Source organism: Puntigrus tetrazona, chromosome 17, assembly GCF_018831695.1.
Source record: "Puntigrus tetrazona isolate hp1 chromosome 17, ASM1883169v1, whole genome shotgun sequence".
Lineage (NCBI taxonomy): Eukaryota > Metazoa > Chordata > Actinopteri > Cypriniformes > Cyprinidae > Puntigrus > Puntigrus tetrazona.
Window position 1 is genome coordinate 8,628,029 of NC_056715.1, and position 20,605 is coordinate 8,648,633.

Below are 20,605 nucleotides of genomic sequence, written 5' to 3' on the forward strand. Positions count from 1 at the left end.
TGCATCATCTGCCTGTGACAGGCCTCTTCTGTGTCTATGGTGTGTGTGCGAGCCAGAGGCAACCCATTTGTGAATAATCCAAAAAATATATAAATAAATAGTCTATTTCTTTTCTTTGGGCAGCATCACAAGACCTCCAGAAAAACTGCATGTATATTTCCTCCAGTGTTTAAACCTAAAATCTAGCTTGTCCAAAAGTGTGCGAGGTATATGAAAATATAATTGAATGTATTATACATATGAAATACAATCAAACAAAAATAATGTTTAAATAGGTTTAGGTTTTATTCGCATTAGTAGAAGAATTTGAATTAAATTAGGGTAAAACTGATGAGAATTGTCAGCTTTGTTATTTGACAAATTCAACATGGATATTCTATTCAGTATTTCACAATTTAAATCAATAATAATAACAATACATTTTAATAAATTTTGTTTATGATACTGTGCCACGCATCTGACTTCTTCACATTTAACTGAACTCAATCATATGTCTAGGATAATTTTACATTCAGTAAACTTCTACAAGAGAGATTCAAGTTTGTAGCTGTTCCTACACATAAAAACATACAGGAACCACACTGAGCAGCTGTCAAGCAACTTCTAATCCTGATCCCGGGGCCAACATGTTCCCTACCTCCTCTAGCCGTATCTGCCCCTCAGGTGGATGTCTCCAACTGCCTGTCTAAACACTGGGCTGAGCAGAGGAACACAGTCAGTCTATCAGAGATCTGTTCAAAGCAAACAGAAAGACAGCAATCGAGACTTTCACCACAAACCAAACCTGCACCATTATAAAATGAGCTATTAAGAAGCATAAACGGTTATTTCTATAACGATCTGCAGTATTACTACCTTTGATTGTGCTATACATGACAGTGAAAGTGAAGACATTGATATTAAAGGAGTAGTTCACGTTGTGATCCAATTGGGAACTGGACTGAATTAGATGGCATTTACAAACTATGGGTTAAAATCCATCATTGACCAAGTTTCATTCAACCGAAAACAGTCCCAATTTGTCTTGGGTATGTATTCAAATGGGTTTTAATAGGGTCAAGTGCAATACAATCACTGAAAATGCATGTTAATTCCAGGTGTTAAGGAAGCCTATGGAAAGCAAGCTGCACTCGCATGTTTGCCTCAAGTCTCTAAATTACACATTAGATTTGTCAAAGCAGGTGAACATTAAAGTCAAACAGTACTGAGAGTGTTTTACAACAAGGACAGGGAGCATCTGGCCCTCTGGTCCTGCTCAGATTTAAAAGGCAACATAATTAAATCCCTGGGAAAACGAATCTTTATCAAAGTCTTATCGGTGCTCTCTCGCTGTCTTTCTCCCGCTCTCACACACGTATTCACATTAATATTCAACCTGAGCAAAAGATGAGTCCATCAGGCAATCTTTCTGTTTGCCCAGTGGTCGACCCCAAAGAGACGTTGTTCCTCTTTTCGCTTATTTAATCAGGCCCAGATTAAATTTATCATTCCTCATTTATGGCACTCTCGCTTTAACTGTACCTTTAGTTCTGCCCTTCATAGTCAATTATCATCCATACCGCCAGCCTTCGATTTATTTAATGCAATCAAGCAACTCTACATTTTTTTATTCTATTTCATTTGACTTTTTTCAAAGCAACAGGACCTTAGCGACGTTACGAGAACACAGGGCAAATTGAATAATAAAAAATGTCAGAAGAAATTAAAAAGGTCAGGCCGGTGAATTCACGTGCAGAGCACAGATAACCACAGCAGAGTTTAGCTGACTGCAGCAGAAAGACAGAAAGAAAATCATCAGCGAGTGATTGACCCCGGTGACCCCGCGCCCCTATCCAGGGTCATAACGGAGAGTGGGGAGAGAGATGCACCTGCTGATTTCAGGAGATGAGTGAGGGAAAAGCAGACATGTCCTCTCTTGACTTTCCCTCTCTCTCATTTCAGAACTCTCTTCAGTCACAGACACAAGTAAAAGTGTCCCATTTAACCTGGACTGACAGCTGAAATTACATACAACGGATACTACCACAGGAGAAAAACTGCAATCCCCCAAACACCTCTCAAAAAGGCATCTTAATTTCACCTTAACCCTTCACCTCTCCCTCTTCTCCGTTTAGAAAATCATAACCTTTTCCTGACACTTGCTGTGATTTTAGTACACATTATTAGGTTTCACACACACAGACAGCTGGCTTGTGTTGAGCAAAATACAGATAATATATTTAAATGTTTAATATATGTATATAACCATAATATAATTCTGTATTTTTCTGTTTCGGCATTACCGCCTCTCTCTCTCCACTATATCTCAAGCTGAAGCTACTGAAGTGAAAACATAAAACAGTACAACCAAAGAAAACAGAAAAGGCGGCAGCTCTTATCAGAGTCCTCTAGGGCACAGCCTGGCCACGGCCATCAGCATTAACATTAAAGAGACACAAAACAATGGAAACGAAAAAGGGAATAGGGAAGTCAAACATACAAGTAGATGTGCTGACAAAATGGTGTCACAGATTACAGAAGGGCATGATGGGATACTGGAGGATGCCCAGGAGTGCTGTAGGGAGAGTGATAAGACGGGGGAATGAAGACGATGTGGAGAGAGAGAGAGGAAGTGATCTCCATAAGAGTGATAAGTAGCCCAATAAACAGAGGAGGAGAGAGAGAGAAAGCAGAGGGGAGAGTAAAGTCCGTCATAACTTTCAAAAGACAGTCTGACTGGAACAATAAACTACAGAATTTTGCTAAACCAGCTTTTGTTTCACATGGGTTCTTGTTGGTCTTATATGGTTACAAGTTGCTCTAGATGGCCAGTCAGTTTAACTATGAGAAGGTAGGACCAAGTACTGTTGGATATTTTTGGGCAAGATGTTTTGAACTGGTAAACCCACTCAGTCCACTAAAGACCATGCATCATGTTCAAACCAAAAGCTTAACTATATTAAATTAGTATGAGTTGGGTCAGTTCTGTTATGCAGTACATTTCTTCCCCCATCATTTGTGTCTTCAGTGTCACGTTGCAGGAATAATATGCTAATTTGCTGCTCAAGAAACATTTCTTGCTATTATCAATATTGAAAACATTGTGCTGCGTTATATTTTTGCAGAAAGCAATGCTGCAGGTTTCTGTTAGCTTTACTGTTCTGATCAGCTTAATGCACCCATGGTAAATAAAAGCATTAATTAAAAAAATTTAAAAAACTTGTAAAGGGTTGTGTCGTTTTAAAAAATATGTTTACAAATATTTTTTTCTAGGCTGCACAAAGGTCTAAAAAAAAAAACATCAAATATTTCAGTAATCATAGCAAAATCTGAATATAAATATTTATTTGTTATTTACTTATTTAATAACACTTTCTTTCTGGCAGCATTTCATTATTTTTGCAGAAATACTACAGAAATACTTGCTTAAATTTGCATTTCAAAAAGTACAGCGTAACAGAAAAGACCCAGTTGGCTTTCTAAGCAGGGATATTTTAGACATTTCCATTAAAAAGACCTCAGCTCAAAGGGCAACACACCAGAAAAACCATATGCAAGCAGAGAAAAGAACTGAATTAGTCTATATATTCCCATCTGTCTGCTTTCAGCGGTTAAAATACATTTTATACTGTATCATATCAGTCCACTCATCTTTTTCTTTTCTCCACTCTCTGAGGTCCTCATAACAGGAGAGACAAGTCAAGTGTGACAGACAATATGTGGCTATGCTACGTAACATGAAGGTGCCATTGAAAAGACACAAGGACAGAGTGGCGCCATGACACACACACACACACACACACACACACAGCTTGAGTGTCTCAGAGAGGCCTCTATTCACATTCAGCAGGCAAATAATAGAGAATGACAGACAAGCAGCTCAAAATGAGGTAAAGCTAATACTATTCATGTGAGAAGACATCTACAGTATGTCTGTGTGTGTGAGCGCGTGTGGAAAAGGTGTCAATCAGGACCGTAAATGAAGTTGGGCAGTATGAGTGATGTGGCCCAGGGGCAGGTCTGTCTGTCTGTCAAACGAGCGGAGAAAGGAATGAACAAGTGTGAAAAACGAGGAGATCCTGATGGGATGAAAAGGAAGAATCTACTCCAATTGTTGCCAGAGAGACGGAGAGCGAGGCCATTGAGAGTTCAAGAGTTGAAAAGTTCAGAAAGAGGAGGGAAAAAAAGGTTTGAGACAGTGAAGATCGACACAGAGTTGCCAGCTCTCCCAATCTCAAACAAGAGTTAGCAGCATTAACTGAGACTAGCCAAGGATTTACTAGCCTCTCTTCCAGAAGAGGTGGGTTAAAAAGAGGAGGAGAAAGAGGGAGGGAGAGAAAGAAAGAGAGAAAGCACATGTCAGCAGGTTTGAGTAGACGGTTTCTGATTCTGTGCCATGTTCTTGTAGAGCTGACCGAGCACGCGCACACACACACACACACACACACACACACACACACGTGCATACACACAATGCCATCGCCACCAGTCATCTTATCTGCTCAGTGCTGCATGGTCATTCTTCCACTTCATTTCTTCCACGCTCTCTCAATCTTTTCTCTCTCTCCTTCCCTCTTTCACATTCTTAAGAGGTTTTAATACTATAAATAGCTACAATTAATTTTACAATATTACAGTCTTTATGTTTAATAATAATAGTAATAATAATAATGCAGCTTTGGTGAGCATAAAAAAATGATGTGTGTATGTGGGTTGCGTTTTTGTTTATGAGCGTTAGTGGTTACTGGTTACTGGTAGGGAATCTTTATTGACTCTTGAGGCATTTTGAAGCATATTGTCATGTCAGTAGGTGTCACCAAGCAACTTTACTATACGTTAAATGTCATTAACTCATGATCTAGTTGATTCATTTACAAAAACTGATTTATTCATTAAAAAAACTGATTGAATCCCAATTTTTGCCCTAAATAGTATTTGCAGTTAGAAATCTTTCATACTATTTATGTTGAATGATATGCAAACTGGGAAACAGGGAATGTTTTTATGAGTCAACGATTCATTGAATCATTTATTCAACAGATTTATTCCAAAACACTTAATTTTGGAATAAAACACAGCAAACATGTTTTACTTGGCCATGTGCAATAGTTAATTTCCCGGTGTCTTAGTTAGGAACTATTTTCTTTGATGAAGTAAAAACATATGGTAATATTAACACTGAATTGTATGACACTCAAATTAAAAGCTATATAAATAGTCACCCAGTACTGTTTAAAAAGTTAGATCATATTACCATTATATTAGTAATGATAACATACGACTACAAAATATTACAAATTTGAACTAATTTTAAACAAAATTGAGAGAAATACTTTTGATGGAATAATTTAATATTTAATATCCACTGCATTATTTTCTCTAAATCTGAGAAAAGTCAAACCAAACCCATTAGGCAAATGTGTAGTTACTGCCCACATATAATATATATATATATATATATATATATATATATATATATATATATATATATATATATATATTATATTTGTGTGTGTCTGTGTTTGCATCAATTCAATCTCCAAAACCTTCTATGATTGAACTTATGAGAGTTAAAACTGAATGTTCAGGCTGGCTTTCTTACTAAACACAGATAAAGACAGCTTTGCATGAGCTTGGATTTTGATTCTTCTAGGCGTAATGCGATTCTTGTTAGCATAGCCGTAGACATGGGTGGTAATAACCTGAGACTAAAACACTCACAAGGAGGTCTAAGTACATCTGTAAACGTCATTAAAGCAAAATGACCAGGAGAAAGAGGACCACGAAAAGAACAGAGGAGAGAAAAAAGGAGCAATGCCTTTTAAGCAGGTGTTTACCCAGAGACTTGGAGCAGAAAGCCAAACAGTGAGGGCGCAAGGCTGGGTCACACTTCTCAGAGCTGAGGAATTTTTTGTCATTTAAGAAATGGCGGGGAACTTTTTTTTGTCTGAATACTGTGGGGGCTTTTTTCTGTGACTTTCAAACACAGGCAAGAGTTTGTTTGCGAAATAAATTCTGGTGACCAAAGGTGAGTAAATGTAGGCATCAACAAAGGCCAAAACGGCAAGGAGCCGCTAAACGACGGGAGAGCAGTTCTAGGAGTCTGTCTATCAGTGTCCAGTGTGAATGGTGGTGAGACAGGTGCGAGTGAGACAGGTGTCAATGTGTCCGTGTCTTTGTTTTTGTTGTTGGATTTACTTTCTTTAATGTCCCTGCCAGCGTTCATCCCCCAGCGTTTTGCGGTTTGGCCCTTTGACAAGGATGCGTGGAAGGAGACCTGGGAATGATGCAAGCCGCCGAAAGGTCAGGAGAATGTTGCGGACTTCACAGCAGCTCATTACGGATAGTCTGCAGGATGCTGTCACAAAAAAATGACAACCTGTCAGTCCAGAAAGGCAGACGTTGACATGGTGGCCGCTACACAGCACACACCTGCCCTTCCTCTTGCTCTTTTTCCATCACTCTCTTCTTTTCTTCAGGGTGACATCCACAGTGACTGACCTCGGTTAGACCTTTTAGAGTTATTTCTACATTGGACCACACAGAGGACAAAAATCACAAACCCATACGAGATGTTTTTTTGAAGCTAACAAAAAACGGAATGATCAGAAAAAAAACATTGTTATTAAATTCGAAATGCTATGTTTAATAATAGTAATCATTACTTTGTAAAACATTTTCAAATTATACTAACAAAAAAAGTTGATTTTTTTTCTAATTATAATAATAAATAACATATTGGTATATATATATTACACAATAATAAGCTATTTAAAAATATGACTAAAATATATAAAATACAATTATAATGATAAATATAGGTTGCATAATATAATATAGGTTGCATAATATAATATAATATAATATAATATAATAATAACATATCATTTCTAGCACAGAAAACAATTAAAAAAAACATTTTAAACATTATTATTTTCCAAAAATTTCCCACAAATAGCATTCGTCTAACAAAAAGATTGTCCCACTCCAAACTCATGCCATTGATGGTGCAAATGTTGCTGTGTCAGTCTGGTCGGGGTGCTTAAAAAATACAGAAAAAAAAAAACCTCTAAGTATAGCCTGTTTGATTAATACTGATGCACAATGTACACAGACTACGCTGACAATCGAAGTATTACTTGTAATGAAATGTTATCTTTTTCTCCAGGTGTTTTTGGCATTCTGGATAAGAGTCTAGCCCTCTCTATGACCCCTAAAGCCGACACCGCTGACAGAGACGAGACAAAAAGTTATTTTCAATTTAAAATAAAGGTCGGCTTTTCCATCGTGACCTCTGACCTTTGAGTTTGAGCATCATCATGTGAGTCTGTGCGAGTGTGCGGAGGAACAGAGAGAGCAGGCGGAACAGGAATGCTGGTGGAATGCTGGTTTAAACTGGGAATGCCGAATTCTCCAGCACCTGGAGGAGCTCCATCTGACAAACAACCGGAGTGATCAGCCATGCATGCACAAAACACACCCACAAACACAATGACTTTGATTCTAATGGGATGCCCACTCAGTGTTAAACCCAGCACACACACTCCCTGCTATTCTATCTATGGCTTCTCCGTGTTGCATTTGACTGATGATAGTCAACTCATACACATGTTTCCTCTCTTCCTCTTTATATGGGGAAATCCTCAAATGCAAGCGGCTGGCCGCAGGTAAGTGGACACAAAAGCTGGGAAGTGCATTGCTGTGTCAAGTCCTGTCTTGTCAGATCCTATATCAGCTTTCCCTAGCGGGGGCCCGCAGGGACGGGACCAGAGCTCAGAGAGTTTTCAGCAGCAGTTAAAGTATTAAAATGGTTCTGAGAGCTCTCGTATTTCAGACATCGTCTTCTCCTGACAAACGAGGCAGTTGTGTGTGACTAAGAGCCAGTGCTTGTGACGTGGAATGAGTCTTACTTGAGAATGTGTCAAGCCTCTGCCACAAATTACAGCACACTGATGGCCTACAATTATTCTATTGGGGCCAGTGTTTCCAATATAATTGCTAATGTTAGTAAGTTTACAATTGTGATGCCACAACACTATTAATTCCCAGAAAACAAAAGTGCAAAAAAATAAAAAAAAATCTTCTGTATCTTAAAACAGACTTGTTTTTTTTTTTTTATAGATTTTTATATAAATATTTTTTGTAAGACATCTCTTACGCTCTGCATTTATTTGATCAAAAAAGCAGTAATAAAAAAAACTGTAATATTGTGAATATTCTGTATTCTGATATGCAGATTTCATTATTAATATTTGCTTAATATGTTTTTAGAATCCTAGATATCTAATAAAAAACATTTCAGGATTTTTGTTTAATAGAAAGTGTGTATTTAAGATGTAATCATTTTAATGAATCCATGCAGAATAAAAGCAAATACATACATACATACATAGTCATGAAATTTCTAAGCTGTAAAATAGGATATTTCATACATTTTATACACACATGAAAGTGCTTCCAAAACAGTTATCATATTTATGACTTTGTGATTGGTGAAATGTTTCTAACGGCAAGTAAAAATCCCTTTATGTTACATGTCAGGGTCTGATTAAAGAGTTTCCACAAAGGCAAACAGACCATTGTGTTGTAGCTTAAACCCATCAACTCCCATACAGCCATCCACTGTCTATACAAACACATAAAGACCTACTTAAACAGAAAACAGACATTTGAGCTAAACATTTCAACACTGCTAAATCCGTATACAAGTCTTTTTTGTACTTGACTCTACTTTTGTCTGACAAATGATACTGTACTCATCCCAAACCACAAACACCCCTAAATACACTCAAGAAAGCATTATGGAGGACCCAATTAGCCAATCAATCCAGACAGGAGAGCGTGGACGACATGGCAACACTATCCCAGCTAACATCTGTACGGTAAGTTAGGGCAGGGCAACTACAGGCCTAATCCCTACGCTGACTGAGAGAGACACAAACAGAAACACAAACCTCAGGAGCTGGTCCAGGTTGCTCACGGTCTCTGTTTCTCCATTTCTCACCATTGTGCAGGAGAGTGTGAAGGCCAGGACTGTCGGTCCAGTTTAAGGGATTTGAATTAATGCAACATGTTTTGATTGCTGGACAGCTGCAATCAAACAGAAAGGCAGACCTGAACAACACTCTGATCCCCAAGGCAATGATTCACTCCTTTAGATGAGTGCAGTGGATGTGTAGGACTCTAAGAAGAGCATTGTTGAAGCAAGCAACAACAACAACAAAAAAAGACAGGAGACAGAGATCAAACACAATACAATGTTGATTTGGGTCATGTGTGGCCCATCAGCACCCTCCACTGCAATGAAGAGGAAGCTACACATACCAAATTGATTTAGGCAAGTGCCAGTTCACCAGTCTAATGAGTTAATCATTTAGCTATTTTTTTCTTTAATTATCAATTTAATATTATACATCATTATTAACATCTAAATATCTTAATGTATAATTATTTAAAAATATTAGTACACATTGTCATTATAGAGGAACTAAAATACAAGATCAGCATTTTAGAATAAAATTAACATATGTTTAACATATGTTTTTGTTTAAAATTGCCTATATATTTGTTTTCATTGGTTTCATTTATTTATTTATTTGTTTGCAATACGGTGTGTGACAAGTTAATATTTGCAAGTATAAACAGTCCATGTAATATGTTAATTTGTAATATGTTAATTAATATTAGTTTAAAAGTGTTTTTGGTGAATTATAATGCAGAAAAAAAAACAGCTTGACACTTCATGTTAGCTACCCATAGAAAATAATGTCAATAATTATGTCAAATTAAAAAAAATATTTTTTTCTTGCATATACATTATTAGAGCATATGTGTAGGTGTACACATACATATGAACAAAACAAAATTAACAATAATAAAATACTATATACAACGTAATAAACATGCAACATTTTTTATTATATTTTATCTACTTTTACATTATTGTAATTATTATTGCACAAATGTAGCCTTATGCTAGGGAAACAGCACATTATGCTGTCAAATTAAGGTAACATCAATATCTAAGCGCTTTGATTTCAAAATGGATTTTATGGCATGTTTACGAGACATTAAAGAGAAAAGGCAGGATGATTGACAGCTGGAGGGCGGGGTTTCTTTATAAGCAGGTGAAGTTTGTGCTCTCACTTTGATCAGACTGTGTGTGTGTGTGTGTGGCTGCCAGGCATGGGAAAGTTTGAGGCTGACAGAGTGTGTAGTTGACAGGCATGGGGAAGTCTGGGGTTGAAAAAGCATTCTTGAGTAAATACTCCTGAGGGCTTTGTTGTTTGAAGCTAAATCAAAGAGCACTTAGAATGATCACGAGCCAGGAGAACCCAGCTGTACATTTGTAAAACAATGTGACAACTTAAAATACGGCTGTCTTTAAAACCCCTGAAGGAGGAGAAACTAAATAACGCTCACTCAATTACTTCCAGTCAGGTTTCAAGAGCCTGAAACTAAACGTAGTGCTTTCAAAAGTCCAAACAAGTGCAGGTTGAGAATGAGAGCAATTCAAATGAAACCATTAATTGATTTGTGGAATATAAAGGTTCAACTCTTTAAAGGTGATTCTTGTTTATTGTTTGCTTGCATTTTTGTGTGTTGTAAGAAATACCCTACAAAACTAGAGCTACACTGGCACCTAATGTTCATAAAACAGTACTGCAGTTCAAACTAGACTAGACAAATCATCTAAAATCATGCCAAGAAATACACATGAGAACTCATGAAAACGCAAGCAAACATCTAAAGGATGGACATCACCGTTCTCACGTAACCCTACTGAGACACGGCATATTATCAAGATGGATTTTGCTAACAAACAATGGATAAGAGATAACAGCCGTCTGGTTAAGGATTTCGCTGAGGCAGACAGTACCAGATCACTAACAGATACAACCGTCTTTGAATAAAGCAGACATTGTGATACAGAGGTCATAAAAAGATTTATAATCATAAAAATAAGGGTATGTGAATCCTAATCCAATCAACATGGATTACAAAACGTCCACGTACACAGAATACTTGGCACTTTCATAATGCTATACTGCCAGGTCTGTCGTTTCTATGGGTGTAGAACACCAACAGCTATGTAGCGCTAAAACTATGAATTTACATGCCATGACTTTGCTGAGGCAAACTGCAATGAGTAAAACTGCCATTGCGCTAAAACTGAAAAAAAAATGCTAAAGATATTAAAAAATGGGGCCAAAAATGCTGCAAAAAGTTAAAATGTTAAAAGGTTTCATAAATTTCTTTTAAACATATCTCCCATGCATGTATTTGATTAAAAAAATACAGTAAAAAATGCAACATTGTGCATTAATAGAAATAAAATTTATAATATAAGGGCAATGTAAAATAATTATTTTGTATTTTAATATACATTAAGGTAATTTATTACTGTAATATCAAAGCTGAATTTTCAGCAGCTACTACTCCAGTCTTTATTGTTACACTTCTTAGTATCAATGTGGAAAGTTAATATTTTTGTGTAAATTCTTGGATAAACAGAAAGTTCAAATAAACAGCATTTATTTTAAATATTAATTGAATATATCAGTCCTGAATAAATGTATTAATTCGTTTTTTCAGAATATATATTTCAGAATATTCAGATATTGGCCCAGATGTGCATGTTATATATAAACATAATACCTTAATAATAAAAGTGAAATATATCTCACGTCTCTGCCCAAAATGTTAAGCGGTTGATTTGACCTCAGATTACATTACTCTCATCCAAACACACAATATTTTCCTCCATCACCCTCTTAGCTCACTCAGGCACTAAAATTATAACATCCCACAGTGCGTCTCTTTATTCAAACGCATAGTTCGATTAGGTCACAGAGTGCAGATGTTCTCAGATTCCTCACAGGTATTGTTTTGATTTTCCCTCTCTTCACCGACCATGAATAAATATCCTTGTTTCACCAGGTACAGTGTGTGCATTAGACACAATAACAAACTTTCCCATTGACATGACATGAACAATGCGGGTTCACAAAATCTGTGAAAAACAGCACATTTTAAAAAGGGGGTGGAAAAAGGCAGAAACCAGCTAAAGTCACTAGAGCATGAGTTGATAGAGGTGCACTGAATCAGGGACAGCATCTGAAACGACTTTTTAATCCACGAAGAGATGTATGACATCAGTCAGCTTATTATTTATCTGAACTAAGAACACTGATAACCTCTTGCTCAACGAGTGGTTATGGTTGAGAAATTAATAAACAAAAACATCTTATAAATGCTAGATATTAGTGTTTCATACAAAGGCATATAGGCATATAGGCATATATATATATATATATATATATATATATATATATATATATATATATATATATATATATTATATAGGCAGTCAATCGGACTAAATATGTCTCTGTCTGTTATTAATCATTTCATTTGACCGATTGATTTAATTTTCAGCCTGATATGGAAAGAGTTGTCTGAAATGGGGGCCTGTTCAAGCAGGTCTGGATTATTCTAGAATTTCAGTCTTCACAGCGTGCAATCTGATACTGCACTATTAAAATATTTCAAAACTGTATTTACTGGTTTGACAATCCTGTCATCGTCAAGAGCAAAGGTTATGTGATGTAAAGGTTAAACATGTTTTCCAAAGTGCTCTGATACATAAGTAACAAAAGGTTACAATATTATTTTAAAAAAGCCCAAATGTCATGCAATTTGAGTAGAACAAATGCTTAAAAATGAACATATTTATCTACAATAAACTTCCCAATGTTTAATTAACATTATTTTGTTTGTATTTAATTGCTTATAATTAATTAATGTCAACACACTATTTAATTTAGCGATTGATAACTAACACTTAATTATTTTTTATTCAACGTCAGTACTGCAATATTGTTTCAAAACAGCATAATGTTAAATGAATAAATCAAGTTAGATGTAAATTTTCTTACGGTTGTATCGGACTAAATTCCTTTCTGAATGAAAATATGTATTGTGTAGGTATAGCACACTTCACTTTTTACAGAAAGCGGAAGATGTTATTAAACACCAGTCTCACGATGCACTGTGTGAAAGAAAGAGCCTAAGGGAAAGAGAAAGAGAATATAAGAACGATAGGGACGCTCAATTTTACAATTTAAAGCCCTATAAAATATTCTGAATGTGATATTCTATTCTAAACGATTGAGTTTTGAAAACCACATGCAGCAGTCTGACTGTAATTGTAAAACCGAATTAAAAAGCACTCATAAACTGAAAGCTTGCCATCTCCTCTCGGTGTTTTGGAGAAGAGTGTTTGGTGTTGTTCTCTGTGTGGACATCTCATAAGGAAGCAACATTATCCTCAGCTCCTTTGTCAGGCGGTTTGTAATGAGCCTGTAATGAGTTCATGTAAAATGCAGCAGAGAGATCATCTATCTCACCCAAAGCAGGGGTCCCTACAGCGCTGAACTGATACAAAGGCCCTATATCACCCTTTCAACACAGGAGACAGCGAAATACATCCATCATAACAAGATATGTGTGTTAATAAAATAGCTACTCTTCCCTGTATTTTCTACTTGCATACCAATTTTATGGATGTTGGAATTTTGACTTGGAATGATTTGATCATTTCTGACTAACTTCCATACAGCTGTTACGGTCTCATACTAACAAATATTAATTACTTGTGTTACCTAGAATAATAATAATAATAATAATAATAATAACTGGCACATAAATGGCACAGAGCCCATGTCTACTAATATTAATATTTCACCCACTCTCGTGAAATTGTCTTTACTCTTACAAAACCACAAGCCAATATACAATTTAGTCCAAGCCGACAGTGAACGTTTCACACCAGAAAATTTAGATTTTTTTCGGGTGATAAGTCAAAAAAAACACTTAATCACCCATTGTTTTGTGCTGTACAAAGGCTAAAACAAATGCATGTAATTTACCATACACGTATATGATTCATCACTCTGAAATACCGCACAGTGCATAATTCATGGACTTACCGGTTAGTTCACAAATGACCTGTTGATTTCCAGATGACTGAATGAATGCCGCCGGCGCTGCTATGTTTCTTGCCAAGCGACTACAAATGAATAACTTGAGAAAACACAAACAAAAATAAAATTGTCGCAATTAAACGCGATCCCCTTCACGTATGTAACCTGTAACATTACACGCGATATTTTTAGGGGTCGTTAGTTGTTGCTAACCACTGACATGTTCATGATTTCAAGAGTGTCCAAGCAACGGACGCAACTCTCCCATCGCTGTTTACTTTTCTCCCGCGTTGTTTTCCAAACGTTACGGTACTCTGATATCTTCCGGGTTGTTTCTTTCGTCGTCGGGATCGGGATTGAGATTACATGAGTTCAGAAACCCTATCGATCCTTAACATATTACATTGTTTTCACGAGAAATGTTATGGTTGTTTTCCATTAATACTTTATTGCCCAAATTGAACTATAAAATATTTATATTTAAAGTAAGAAATCCTAAACCATTTTTTGCATTTATTTCGCATTAACTGATTCATTATATGCTATTTTTGTGAGCAAATTCTATTTTACAATAATCTTGAAATTAATTAATCTATGTGAAATGTGTAGTATTTATTAAAAGTCTAATCGAACACATTTTTATATTGTTTATTTTAAATGCAAAATATATTTAAGTTAAACCCATGTTTTAATCATAGACATATATACTTGGTTTTAGTGACCCGAATATTGGCCGAACTGAAATGTGTTTGAAACGAACTGTTCGAAAGAACCGATTCGCTGAAATAAATCGGACGTCCCACACAGGACACATGCAACGGGGATCTTTTAGTTTGTGATTTACTATAGTGGCTGGTGGGAACTGTAGTTTTTATTTTAACAAAGTGACGCCTGTAGCGCCACTAAAAACTACATTACCCAGAAGGCACCTGAAACTCAGGTGCCCCGGCAACTTGTTGCCTCGTGAGGAAAATAGGGGTGACCTCCGCAATCACCCGAGTAGTGGGAGAGCTGCTGTCATTCTCAACCAGCTGAAAATGGTAAGAAAATAAGTGTATTCCGACTTACACTGATATGAAATTCAAAGTTTTACTGTCAATAAATGACCATGTAATTGCGTGACCCAAGGCTTTGAAAATCAGTGTTTAATTTTAAATTACTTAAATTATAGGAATTACAGTAGAACTGTTACATGTAGGATGTGCTGATCGGGAACCAATACTAGCACAGTGATGATTAAAATACTTTTTATGCATTTATGTTTGCATGGTATACTTCTTATATCAAACCGTTAAGAGCATTTTGAGGTTCTCTTCTGTGTAAAATAATGAAAGAAAAGATTAGACTATTCTGAAAATAATACATTAATTTGCAGCAAGCTAAAGTTTTTGCAGAAGTGGCAATCGGTGAAAGTGAGTTAATTGAAGAAATGTATAAATGTCTCCAGGTTTAAAAATATCCCTCCCAGCTCGTCATTCTGAGGTCTGGCAGAGTTTGCCAGGACTATTTATATGTTGTAACGTGGTGAGCCTCCTGAGCTTGTCTTTCCTGAGCGGTTGTTCTAATATGACTTTTATTTTCTATGCCAATTTACATCTGTTGTGTATAATTTTATGTCTCTTGTTTTGCTGTAGGCTGAGTGTATTAGAGTCCTGGTGACCGGCGCTGCTGGGCAGATTGCATACTCTCTGCTGTACAGCATTGCAAAGGGAGATGTCTTCGGTAAAGATCAGGTAGGGGCAGGATTTGGCTTATGCAATGTCCCATAAAATCCAATTAAAGTTGTATCATTCAGACTGCTGTTTAACTAATTCCAGGAAAGCGTCTTGGACAGCTGATGGGATTGTTGCAAAACCATATTATGACAGCTATACAAGATGTGCACTAATGTTCTCTCTTTCAGCCTCTCATTTTGCTTCTGTTGGACATCACTCCCATGTTGCCTGTGCTGGAGGGTGTTGTTATGGAGCTGCAGGACTGTGCTCTTCCACTTGTGAGAGGTACACATATGCGCATACGTACAGAATGGGGTGTCATGAGGCCCTGTATCCTGTGGTCTTTGTGCCAGCCATGCAGTCTTAAAGGCCTGTGTTTTCACTGCACAAATGACAAGAGCTCAGAACAATCTGATTGGATGCCTGTATGATCCCCAGCTGAAAGGGCAGCTAAACTTAGGATTGTAGTTCCCATCCGAGGATGATGTGGGAAGGTTAACAGTATGTGACCTGTCAAGTGCATGAAATCAGCAACCCAAAGACCAAACTGGATGGATATATAAAAGCAATAATTTATATAATATGCTTGGGTACTATGTATATTTATTATGTATATATAAAGACACACAGCATATATTTTGAAAATATTTACATATATTATATTCATATAAATTATATATATATACTGTATATAAACATATTTAATATATAAACATGACATAGTTTTCTTAATTATATAACTGTGTGTGTGTGTGTGTATTTATATAAACATAATAAATATAGATTGTATTTACACTTAGTGCAAATGGCCTACCTTGTTGGCAGAGGCTATTTACATTAACTCCACCCACCAATGTTTGATTGAGCTAGTCAACATTACAAAGGCACAGACTGAAAAGCATGTTGTGCATCATTTTCAATCAACCAGGATTCAAATCTGCCTTTTGGCAAACTTTTTTCTCCCTTTTCAAATTTCAAATCACATCAGAAAAGCATGTTAATGCGAGAAACTGCCGGTGAATAGGGTAAAAAAATAGCTAATAATTATCATCTTGCTTAACTACTTGATTGATTACACTGGTAATTGAAAACATTTTGTATTACAAGTTGCTCAATAATTCAGAAAGTACTTGTTGTAAAGTATGGTTATAATTATATATGAACAAACCTTTAGGATATAGACAGGAAAAAAATGTTATGTGTAAGTACTACTGAAGTGGAGATATATGGCTCAGTGTAAGAGAAAAAATAATTTTGAGAAAACAGCCTTTAAAATATGTACTGTAATTGAAATCTAATGATACAAATAGAGAAAGTGCTATCAAAAAAGCATTTAACTGTGGCTTTTGGATGTTTTCTTTACACTAGTCTAAAAAAATATTTTATGAAAAATTTGATAGGTGCTTAAAAAAACGTTTTTGCCTGCAGTGTATCCCCTTAAATAAAAATAATCAAAATGAAATAATCAAAAAGTTGAAGTATGGAGGGCTTTATTGTCCCATTAAGGTGGCATTCATTTATTTAATCATTTAAATAAAATTTGACACTCTAAAAGTTATTATTGCATACAGTTTTATATTGTACTACTATACTGAGGTGCAGATAACTGCCACTATTGGCAGAACATAGTATTTTAACATTTTCACTGTCTATTCTAGCATCTGTTGCTAAGAATATATTATATTATATAAAAATATATATATTTTGGATGTGATCGTTTGACAGCACTAATATATATATATATATATATATTGTATATGTATGTATGTATGCGTTGTGATGACAGCCATTGTTATTATGAAAATTAATTTAGATGTATTCGATGTATTAATTTAGATGTGGTAAATACACATAACAATACAATACAATATATGTATAATACATGGCAGTTATTGCCTCCCTGATATAAAAATTCTTAAATTAAACAATAAATTATAACAATAATCTTCCTATTATTATAATTTCACAAATTCATATTTAATGAAAATTAAAAATTATTGTCATGATTGTGTAGGATTAATGTGCTATTAAAATATAGATTTTTTAAATTAAGCAATCCAATGATCAGTCTTTCACATTAACCAGATTCTTTATTTTCAGAGATTCTCTGTGTGTTGTCTTGTGACTCCCTGATGTTGCTGGTGTTGGTGTACCCTCCATCTATTTTAATTCCACTGTCTGCGACCTTTTGTTGTAGAGGTCATTCCCACTGATAAAGAGGATGTTGCATTCAAGGATTTGGATGCCGCCATCCTGGTGGGCTCCATGCCAAGAAGAGAAGGCATGGAGAGAAAGGATCTACTGAAGGCTAACGTTGCCATCTTCAAGTCCCAGGGGGAGGCGCTTGACAAGTATGCAAAGAAAACAGTCAAGGTGAATAACAAGCCAATAGCCTTGGCCTAATTAAGAATAAATATAATGAAGTGAATCTAATTTAAAGCCAATATGTTTTAATACGCAGGTTCTAGTTGTTGGTAACCCGGCTAACACTAACTGTCTGATCGCGGCCAAATCCGCCCCATCCATCCCTAAAGAGAATTTCTCCTGTCTTACGCGCCTGGATCACAACAGGGCTTGCTCTCAGGTGAAACACCCCTTTCCTTGATGTCCCACCAATTGGAAGAGGTGAAATACTTCAATTTATGACCAGGTTTCACACTAACTTGTATCACACAATGTGTCCTCTAGGTGGCAATGCGTTGTGGCATTTCAGCAAACGTTGTGAAGAATATGATCATCTGGGGAAACCATTCATCCACACAGTACCCTGATGTCCACCACTGCAAGGTGAATGTGCAGGGGAAGGACGTGACTGCCTTTGATGCAGTGAAGGACGATGCCTGGCTGAAGGGAGATTTCATTTCTGTAAGTGCTGCCAGCTGTGACTTTCTCTTCCTGTAGAGGTCACTGTTGGTCTATTTACTGTAAGAAAGAGCATTAGTCTGCATGTCGGTTAGGTCTGTTGAAGCAACATTATTAATATACTTTGCTTATGTCTACTGATTGGAGTATCATGATCAAAATTTTTCTGTGGTTATTCCACTCTTCCTCTCTGTCTCTCAGACAGTGCAGCAGCGTGGTGCTGCAGTCATTAAAGCCAGGAAACTCTCCAGTGCCATGTCAGCCGCCAAGGCCATCTGTGACCACATGAGAGACATCTGGACAGGCACTTCCGAGGTCAGCTTTTTAGGGGGTTTTCACAATTCACAGAGACGTTGGTTTTAACTGTTCTGAGACCTATATTGCTCTGTGTTGGTTAAAATACGCATTGTTTTCTCTCAAACTCTTTGTCCCAAAGGCATGCCAATGTCCAAACAATATAATAAATTACAGTTTTTTTCTGCTCTAGTTATGAAAAAGATGCTTATATTCAATGTAAATGTAAAAACAAAGTACTGATATTTTACATTTTAAGTTTTAAGAACTATAGGATCTTCAGGAAAATCGATAGATATTAATGGGATAAAAGATAATTTTATATGAATTAGTTTTCTAGCATGAAGAATTAAAATTGTGTACATACCAGTCATTTTTGACAAACAGAGTTTTAAAATGAAATAATAAACTGGGGAAATACAAGAAAAAATTTAATCCTATACTTGTAAGACAGTACTTATTTTAAAATGTCCTCAAGAAGTATGATGGCACTCTATACAACTAAAAAGCCAAGCAATTTTAAAAACAGAAATGGACAACAACATCCCACACAAACACCACGGGATTTGCTCATTAAGTATTTACTCATCTACAAGTAATTTTATGTGCAATATTACGATTGCATAATATGATGGTGTCTAATGAATGTTGCAAGTGTTCTCTACTTATTCTGCTGATTTGATCTGAACTGCTTATGTGTTTTATAGGGTGAGTTCATCTCTATGGGTGTCTATTCCACTGGAAACCCTTATGGAGTACCTGAGGACCTCATTTACTCATTCCCTGTTTCAATCAAGGTTTGTCATTAAAAATTGCCCAAATGTATGCCTGATATCTGTTCCGTAGAATGCTGAGATGAAATTCATATTCAAATCTATTTATCAAGCTCAACTAGAGAAAGCTGGATTTTAGCCACCACTGCAAGATATTGCTTTTATTTTTCAGGATAAGACCTGGAAGATTGTTGAAGACCTGGCCATCAATGACTTCTCGAGAGCAAAGTTGGACGCAACAGCAGCTGAATTAGTGGAGGAAAGAGACACCGCAGTCTCTTTCCTGGGTGTGTGAATAGAAACTCAAATGTCTACATCACTCTTAGTTACCCAGAAAACTCCAGAAGCACGTTTGTAAAACACTCCTGAAAATATTTTCTTCCCCTTACAACTGTTACACAAATACTAGAATCGTATGTACTTGAATTAAACCTGTTCAGATGGATTTTGAATCTAGTCCAGCTTTTAAACAGGGGCTTTGGTTGTTTTCTTTTTTGTTTTTGGTCTTCCACCAGACCACAGCTCCCATGTAAAGAGAAAATGTAGTTTAAGACAAGAACTGTTTCTAGACTGCCCTTTCTAATCCAGAACTGCATAAAGGAGGATCAAAGCCTAAAGGATTCAGATTCAGACTACTTGGATTAGGTCTTTCTGTGTCATTGTCCAGACTGAAACTTCAGCTGTTACATATCTGGTAGGAGTCAGAAATGATTAAGGAATGTTTATTATTTAAATAAATTGGCAGTGTGGTTACTGTAACAGATGTTTATATGTAGGATCCAGCAATAAAACCCAGACATTAAAATGCATTATTGTGCTTATTATTACGATATGTTATTTTTGTACATTAACATTACTAAAACATTATTTTGCACACTGAGGTTTACAATGAAAATGGCCTAAATTGTCTAGTACTGTCAATTCATTGACTCACGTAGTGTTTAGAGCCAGGATTTTTCGTTTCGAATATAAAAAATATTAGAAAGAATAAATATTG

General features: G+C 36.1%; 2 protein-coding genes across 8 annotated transcripts in view; one reads left to right on the forward strand and one right to left on the reverse strand.

Annotated features, from left to right (window-relative positions):
* Positions 1 to 14,248, reverse strand: part of LOC122362248 (WD repeat containing planar cell polarity effector) — a 54,115-nt gene extending 39,867 nt beyond the window's left edge. Inside the window, exons 1-3 of one of the 7 annotated variants that reach the window (XM_043263614.1) lie at positions 14,185 to 14,248; positions 13,971 to 14,064; positions 8,934 to 9,069 (exon numbers count right to left, since the gene is read on the reverse strand). In XM_043263614.1, coding sequence (XP_043119549.1) covers positions 8,934 to 8,986 — 53 coding nt within the window. In that variant the 5' untranslated portion in view covers positions 8,987 to 9,069; positions 13,971 to 14,064; positions 14,185 to 14,248. Of the gene's footprint in view, positions 1 to 637; positions 732 to 6,177; positions 6,338 to 6,411; positions 6,507 to 7,278; positions 7,499 to 8,933; positions 9,070 to 13,970 lie in introns of those variants that run through there. The other 6 variants (XM_043263619.1, XM_043263621.1, XM_043263617.1 and 3 more) reach the window with 6 other exon arrangements.
* Positions 14,249 to 14,850: 602 nt separating this feature from the next.
* On the forward strand, positions 14,851 to 20,417 carry mdh1ab (malate dehydrogenase 1Ab, NAD (soluble)). The gene is made up of 9 exons (XM_043262143.1): positions 14,851 to 15,004; positions 15,599 to 15,697; positions 15,868 to 15,964; positions 17,877 to 18,052; positions 18,141 to 18,263; positions 18,368 to 18,544; positions 18,743 to 18,856; positions 19,543 to 19,632; positions 19,781 to 20,417. The coding sequence occupies exons 1-9, from the start codon at positions 15,002 to 15,004 to the stop codon at positions 19,901 to 19,903; spliced, it is 1,002 nt and encodes a 333-aa protein (XP_043118078.1). The 5' UTR covers positions 14,851 to 15,001; the 3' UTR covers positions 19,904 to 20,417.
* The last annotated feature ends 188 nt before the right edge of the window (positions 20,418 to 20,605 follow it).